At 46.9% G+C, this 7,822-nt stretch overlaps 1 protein-coding gene across 3 annotated transcripts; it reads left to right on the top strand.

The window, feature by feature from the left end:
• The first annotated feature begins 2,709 nt into the window (after nt 1–2,709).
• Nucleotides 2,710–5,503, top strand: LOC112889878. Of its 3 annotated transcripts, none has more exons than XM_025956659.1 (5): nt 2,710–2,833; nt 3,527–3,629; nt 3,748–4,062; nt 4,211–4,291; nt 4,388–5,503. In XM_025956659.1, exons 1-5 carry the CDS (start codon nt 2,808–2,810, stop codon nt 5,171–5,173), a joined length of 1,311 nt encoding a protein of 436 aa, XP_025812444.1. In that variant the 5' UTR covers nt 2,710–2,807; the 3' UTR covers nt 5,174–5,503. The 3 variants fall into 3 exon arrangements, with proteins under 3 accessions (XP_025812444.1, XP_025812445.1, XP_025812447.1); XM_025956660.1 differs by lacking the exon at nt 2,710–2,833 and adding an exon at nt 3,303–3,382 and having other exon boundaries at nt 3,506–3,629; XM_025956662.1 differs by lacking the exon at nt 2,710–2,833 and adding an exon at nt 3,323–3,382.
• The last annotated feature ends 2,319 nt before the right edge of the window (nt 5,504–7,822 follow it).

Genomic DNA, 7,822 nt, shown 5'->3' with positions numbered 1-7,822 from the left:
AAAGAAAAGCAAAATCCTTGTGTGTTTTTTTTCTGTTCTGTTCTGATCTGCCAAACACGAGACAAAGGGGAAGCGCGCGCAGACTTTTATTAAGTACTCAGTAGTTGACGAGTGAGTCCACGCTAGCTTTGTGTCGTCTATCTACGACGTTTATACGTGCTTCTTCTTGGGTACACACACTAGCTAGTAGCTAGCACTTGGAATATAATTGTTGAAAATGGCATGAGAAAAGCTCATGGCAGAGGTGGCTGTACCGCCTACCTGCTAGTTCTCAGCATCGATCAAAGCCTAGGTTTCATTTTTAATGTGTCCCCCATGAATCATAATTCATATTCAAATTTGAGATGCGCAAAATGTCCAAAATCCCAATTATGGGAATGCTATAAGAAACCGTCTTAGGCTCTGTTTGGTGGTTCATAGAGTAAAGTTTAGCCCCGTCACATCAAATAAGGATCTTGCTGTTTTAGAAGTATTAAATAAAATATATTTATAAAACTTTTTCATAGATGGTGCTAATTTGTGAGGCAAATTTAATAAGCATAATTAATCCATAATTTGCTACAGTGATGCTGCAATGATCATCGCTAATCATAGATTAATATACCTCATTAGATTCGTCTTGCGAATTATCCCAGGAGTTGTAATTAGATTTTATTTAATACTTCTAAATAAAAAGTGGACTAAAATTTAGCTATCTGGAACCAAATACCCCCTAGTCAAGTGGCTGCCATCAGAATATGAATATTAACTGGTTTAAAAGGTAGAATTGTATTTTTTTTTTAGGTTGGAAGGATTAGTTATTTTTGTGTCAGTCAATGCAGGAGTCAACCTACCAACTGTTTCCGATGAACTAGGACAAGCAAGCTAAGGAGAGACTGCAGTTCTGCCTCTGTCCATCTCATTTCTTACGTCATCCATATATTCATCCCTTGTGTGAGTGTGACTGCATCTCGCTTGTGGCTCCAACGCCGCAGACGTACGTGTTGCCTGACTTTTCACCTGATGTATGTTGGGTTGAGCTTCCCACAGCTACACGTACGCCTACTATATACTTTACTGCACAAAGAGTCGTTCATATTGCAGCCGTCGAACCTTTACAATTGTACTAGCATCAAAAGTACCGGTTTGATTGTCTCCCATAGACAAAAACTTTGCAATAATGACAATGGTAGAAATATATTACATTTGGTCACAAAAAAGTTGATGAGCAGGCAGTAGCCTATTTCTTCTTTTAATATACTCCATCCGTTCTCTTTTAACGGTCCTATTTCATCCTAGTACAGTGATCGAGAAGAAATATCTTACTTATTATCTTATTAGTTATAACTCCTCGGTTTCGATGTGACCATGTACTCCATGCACCAATCTTTTTTCTACACAGGAATAGAAGGACCATCCAAGATAGTACTATTGAAAAGAGAGAGTAATTCAAGTTTACGAATAGAACTATCAAAAAAAGAATGGATTTGTGCGCCCCACTGCTGGATCGGACCTGATCTGATACGGTGCTCAGCTACCAGACTTGCATTGATCCATGGTCGTTGGCGTGCGTAGCTGAACTTTATGCAGAATCCGCATCAGCCGGTCGATATATGGTGGTCATTAGTGAGATTAATTATACGACAGATCGAGTGAGTATATAATATAATTGTAATTAAAGAGATTATTTGAGCGTGCAACGAATCCGATCCGGCCGGGCATGCAGGATGCATGGATACGATGGAATGAATGAAACGCAGCAGGCAGAGCAAGTGCAGTGGTCAGAGGTTACTTTGGATTCTGGAAGCATGCATGCATATATGCATTTTGCTTGGGAAAATCTAATGAAGCTACTTTATGTGTGAACAAACACAAACTAACTGCTGACAGCCATGAAGCTAATTTCATGTTAAGCCAGATAGAGATCCACCCACTAGGGGTCTCTACATGACTTCCAGAAGATGGATAAGCAATCCTTCTTCCAGCCCATCAGGCCCACGACGCCATCTTCTTCCGCCCCACGCGCCGCCACCCTCCGCTTCGCCGGCACAGTCAGGTCCAAGACGGGACGGAGGAAGAAGATGCGCGAGCGGCGGCGGCCGGAGGAAGAAGATCGTGCGGCCCTCGTAGACCGCACAAATCTCAAGCATCAGAAGGTGGATGGCTTTCCCATCTTCCGGAAGATGAATAGGATTGGCGCCACCCACCTCTATTTCGTGAGTTAGAATTGAGTCCAGCACATCAGATAGATTACTGGCCCACTCGGCCCACCTGATTCGCGCGCCAGCCCAACTAACCTAACTCATCTCCCTCCTTTTGCTAATATAAGTCAAGTCAATTGATAAACTTTTAGTATCCAACAGTACACGCTAAGCAGGCTTCACAGTTGACACTAGCTGATTGATTGATTGATTAATCGTACCTTTTTCTTTGGCTTCGTAACGACCGTTGCGGCCATTCATTACTGTTCCCTAATAATTCATCACCCGGGCCGCCGGAGATCCTATCAAGCAACAAGGCCTGCCTGCCTGCTTAGCTGGGCTTGCTTCCAAAAGAAATGGGGATCTAGATTTGGAGCCAAATTTCTTTCAAAAGAGGAGGAGGAGGAGGAGGAGGAGGAGGAGGAGGAGGAGGAGGAGGAGGAGGAGGAGGAGGAAGAAGAAGAAGAAGAAGAAGAAGAAGAAGAAGAAGAAGAGAGAATTTGAGCCAAAAATTCAGAACAAAAGATTTCAGCCAGGACGTACGGATATCCATTGCCGGCGGGCATGGACATTGCGTGCACAGTGTAGCCAGGACAGGATATATGGTTGAGCAGCGAGCTAGAAACAATGCAGGAAGAAAGATATATGCACAGGTTGGGCACGCCAATTCTTAATTTTTTTTGCTTCATATACATGCAAATTCAACTAAATTAAGCAATGCTACTTTTTTCTCTTAGCTAGTAAACTGGCTAGGTAGCAGGTAGGTCAAAAATCCATGGACAGATAAATGGTTTTATTGCATGCCCCAGTCTGAGTTGACATATGAATCTATGGTATATATATGACCCTAGCTCCGAATTAACATGTTGAACGACGAGTAAACATGCACACGCAGTACAGACTGCGCTGCTTAGGGAGCACGAATCAAGAATGAAGATCGAATGCATTATATTGGAGTGAAAATAAAGCTTTGGCTGCAAGTCTAAGGCAGCTCCGATCCATGCATGCATGCATCTTTTCCTCTCTGCAAAGGAAGCGTAGTCAGCGTGATGCATGAGATTCTACTCTTGCTGCATCACCACCACTCGATCATTTATTAGTACATGGTGGCCAGTATGTTACAAAGAGCTAGCAAGCTCTAGCTACGGATCCACACACAAGCAAGTACATTTACTATACATACATGATCAGCGACCTAGCAGGTACGGGTGCCGCCATTGCATTATTGTGTGATTTGTGAATTCCATTCCAGTTTCGTTACCGAATAATTTGGTTTATTTGCTACTTTCCTCCGGTGGGTACATACACATACGGGGCTCATTCAGATCTTTCTTGCTGGTGGATAGGCCGGGAAGGATGAGATTAAATCCCATCCTGACGGCTTTGTCCGGGGCAGCTGTCGGGTTCTTCATCGGCGTTTCTTTCCCTGTTCAACTAGGACCCTCACAGGTGCGTGGGTAATCCCAACCTCAGCATCGTTTGATTAACTTGCATAGTTTTGTTAGATATTATTCTAGCTTGTATGTAAGTCTGTCATCTGAATTGGACACCATATATATGCATGCAGCTTCCATGTTACTACGTGTTCCCTTGGAGGGGTGGCGAAGGCGGTGGTGAGGCCACCGCCGGCACCTCCACCACCACCAACATACTAGGCAGACTCTGGGTGCCATTCGTCGTCAGTAACAGCAGCAACAATACAGGTGCAGCAGCAGCCGTCCTGCAGCAGCCAAATGCCACTGCTACTACTGCTACTTGTTCACCTGCAGCAGCAAATAAGAGAAATAAGCCGCCGCCAACGGGCGCGGAGAGGCTCCCACCCAAGATCGTGGTTTCAGAGTCTGATCTTCACATGCGCCGGCTCTGGGGAGACCCGCGGCAGGTCCCGTCGTCTTTAATTTGTTCGATGGTCATTTGGAGCTGAGCTATCTAGCTAGCTTAGTGTTGTGCTAACTAGTACATGCAGTATGTCTGATGAAATGAGCTAACAACAACAAGAACCTCTGATATGGATGGATCGATGCATGCAGGACACGCCGGTGCGCAAGTACCTCCTCACCATGACAGTCGGCTTCACTGAGAAAGCCAATGTCAACGCCACCGTTCACAAGGTGCACCTCTGTCAGAATATATAATTAGTTAATTAATTGCATGCTGCTTTCATTCTTGAGCTCTTCTCTGAACACCTGAATGATGCGTGCGTGCAGTTCTCCGATGATTTCGACGTGATGCTGTTCCACTACGACGGCCGCACGACGGAGTGGGACGACGAGTTCCCGTGGTCCAAGGACGCCATCCACGTGAGCGCCCGGAAGCAGGCCAAGTGGTGGTACGCCAAGCGCTTCCTGCACCCCAGCGTGGTGGCGCCGTACGAGTACGTCTTCCTGTGGGACGAGGACCTCGCCACCGACTTCTTCGACGCCGACGAGTACGTGCGCCTCGTCCGGAAGCACGGCCTGCGCATCTCGCAGCCGGGGCTGGACGTCACCCGGGGGAAGAAGACGTACGACGTCACCACCCGGAGGAACGACGGCAGCGAGGTCCACCGCAGCACCGTGGGGGGCCCCGGCAACTGCTCCGACGTGCACACGCGCCCGTGCAGCGGCTTCGTGGAGGTGATGGCGCCCGTCTTCTCCCGTGAGGCGTGGGCCTGCGCGTGGCACATGATCCAGAACGACCTCATCCACGGGTGGGGGCTGGACCTCAACTTCTGGAGGTGCGTCGACGACCCCGAGGAGCAGATGGGCGTGGTGGACGCGCAGTACGTGGCGCACCGCGCCGTGCCCACGCTGGGGAGGCAGGGGAACCCGGAGACGGGAGGCGGCGGAAAGGTCAGAGCACGGGCGTGGCGCGAGTTCGCAGACTTCAACGCCAGAATACGCAATGCCGACAGGGCCGCCGCCGCCCAACAGCAGGAAGCTGCTGCTGCAGCAGCGGCGGGCTCGGCGGCGCCTCTTGCGACGCGCCCTCCGCAGCCGCCCCGATCAAAATAACCAGGGCTTGCGTCGTCCATCATCAACTACTACGGAGTAGTGGTCAACTGAAGTATAATTCACTACTGCATCATCTTTTCTCTCTTTCTTTTCGCGAAGAATTGAAGAATTCAATCAGGGCTCATTTTATTTTTATTTAGTCTATATTATTCATTCCAACTGCAGTACTAGTATTTTCCCAGCAAAAAAAAATGTAGTCATTTCAACTGACAACTGAGGCTACAGGCTACAGCCAACAACAAGTAGACAAAATAAATTTATAGAATATACTACTAAACTACCATGATCGGTTTATGCAACTCTGAATTAATAAGACTGGGCCGAGTTCCGCAGCATCTGTGCACCGGTTTATGCTACAGGCTACCTTGCTGGATATGTAGCTTGAGATCAAAGATTGCACATCTGTGCACCTGTTTCAATTTAGATGATTGTTTGCTGCCTAAAAATGGTAAATTGCATAGTGAATAGTTTAAAAATGCTAAAATGATCAAACAACTTTTGGTACCATCTACACACATCCTATTTGTTTCTTTCTTTTTGTCCAGTGCAACTAAGAATCTGAGGTTCTATAGGGATCTTACAATGGTAGTTTCCTTTGATTTAGGCAAACTGTTTGGCCAGGCCTAGAATTTTTTTTAGTGTCGGTTTTATGCTTATTAATGCTGGTGTACTTTTTTAAGAAAAGAAAAGAGTGTTGCCTAGATCTCTCTACCGCTGTCTTTCTCTCCGCAATTTTGGTAAATATCTGCTAGCTAGCTTACTACTGTACCTCACTGTGCATAAATCTTAAATCTTAATGTATGCTATTATGTACTTAACATATATGTATAGTCTCGTTTATGATGCACTTCAATCACCGTCGTTTCCTTGGCACGCCAAGGCGCGCGCCCATCACTAAAGCACAAGTCCAGAACAAAATGGAAAAAAGACGGAAGCGTGCGAGAAAAAAAGAAAAGGAAAAAGCGACGAAGCATGCATCCAGTGAATCAGTGTGCATCCGACGGTAGGCTCTGACTTTGACTAGTAACAAGAGATACGATACACACGGCGACGACTGGGGACGGGTAGGTGCTTCCATTGGCCACATTCTCACGCACGCACGTGTTGATTCTTCTCGATCTTCTGGGTTTGCTTTGCTTCAGGGGAGGAGTGGTTTGTTCTTTTACTCCCCAAGCAGGCAAACCACCACAGACAGAATAAGATTCCCCTACCTCAGCTCGGTCACCACCACAGACTTTACTATATTTTCACGTACGTCAGATTTAGCATGCATGTACCATCTCGTGCGCGACATGCACGTACATCTCGAATATAATAATACATGTTTAGTAGTCTTTGACATCTTTCATTATATTGACCAAATTAAAGTCAAATTCGTTTCGTGGTTTGAAGAGAGCAAAAGAAAAAAGGCTAGAAGAAATTTGAATATGAACTGTTGACAGCGACAAACTCCATGAGTGCGCACGACTAGACACCGTTTGTGGCCATTAACTATACTGATACGCGTTCTACCATTTCAACAATCAAATCCAGCAATAGAAATAGATATTGTAGAGTAAGAATACATGCTTCTTATATAAACATTTGAGGAATGCTCAGGTTTAGAAATTTCTCCAAGGGTTTGTTACAGGTAAAATAACCTCAACACGTACCGCCCATCCTCTAGATGCCTCGTAACAGCGCATCTCCCGCTTGTCGCGGCATCGCCGCCGGTCGACGCGCTGCAGGCCTCCCCTGAGCTGCTCGTGCTGCCAAACCTTGCTTGCCGCCTCCAACGCCGCAGCCCGCTCCACTTCCTCTGCCTCTTCCCGCGCGTCTTTCAACTCTGCGCCCCGCTTCCGCTCCCCCTCTCGCTGACCCCCACCACCGTAGACCTCCACGCCGTCACCAACTCCCCCTCCTGCTAGCGATCTGGATCCTGCGGGAGCGGGGGAGAGAGGGAGAGAGAGGGCGGAGGTGGGGGAGCGAAAGAGGGAGGGAGAGGGCGGCGGGGAGACGAGGAGGAAGAAGATTGGATGAGCTAGGTTACTCTATGATTTTTAGAAAATCGGAGAGCTTTTTGAAAAAAAAAAATACCAAAGCCCAGGCTGAATGACACACGTCCCTTTTTACCGTGATCTTTAATCAAGCTGATTATTCCCGTGAGCTATTGATGGATGAATAATAAACTTGGAACAGTATAATACAACTCGCAAGCGATGGATCGTGAGAGACACTACTAATCAAGGAACATTCCGAGCAAGAGGCCGGCCGGGTGCAATGCAAATGCATTGGCTGGGGGGTTTCCTAGCTTTGCCGCGTGGTCTGACCGGCGGCATGACTCTGACCGGCGGCCGGTCTAGTCTTTGTTTGCGCGCTGCACCGACTCCTTCCAATCTAGACGCCATGCCATTTTAACCATCATCAGCATCAGCATCACCAGTATTATCATCCACTTAAGCTAGTAATTAGTTAATTAAACGCATCCGGATCGGACTCGATAGTGGAATTCGAATTCGAAGAGCATCCGCTCTGTTTGTTCCGTTCGTAACAAACTCGCGTCGAATTCAAACCATCTATCTATCATCCAGTCCGACTTTTATACATATATCGTCTGTCTTGTGGTTTCTGTTGGTGCGGCCAATCTCTATCTACTATAGTACTCCTTCC

The sequence above is a fragment of the Panicum hallii genome, chromosome 4, assembly GCF_002211085.1.
Source record: "Panicum hallii strain FIL2 chromosome 4, PHallii_v3.1, whole genome shotgun sequence".
Lineage (NCBI taxonomy): Eukaryota > Viridiplantae > Streptophyta > Magnoliopsida > Poales > Poaceae > Panicum > Panicum hallii.
Note: the sequence above shows the minus strand (reverse complement) of the source record. Positions and strands in the feature narration are given on the sequence as shown.

Bases quoted from the DNA above. Each gene is read 5' to 3' on its own strand.
- LOC112889878 (XM_025956659.1), top strand. From the start codon at position 2,808: ATGCAGGAAGAAAGATATATGCACAG. The intron at 3,630-3,747 runs GTGCGTGGGTAA...ATATGCATGCAG, and splicing joins TTCAACTAGGACCCTCACAG to CTTCCATGTTACTACGTGTT. The intron at 4,292-4,387 runs GTGCACCTCTGT...GCGTGCGTGCAG, and splicing joins TCAACGCCACCGTTCACAAG to TTCTCCGATGATTTCGACGT.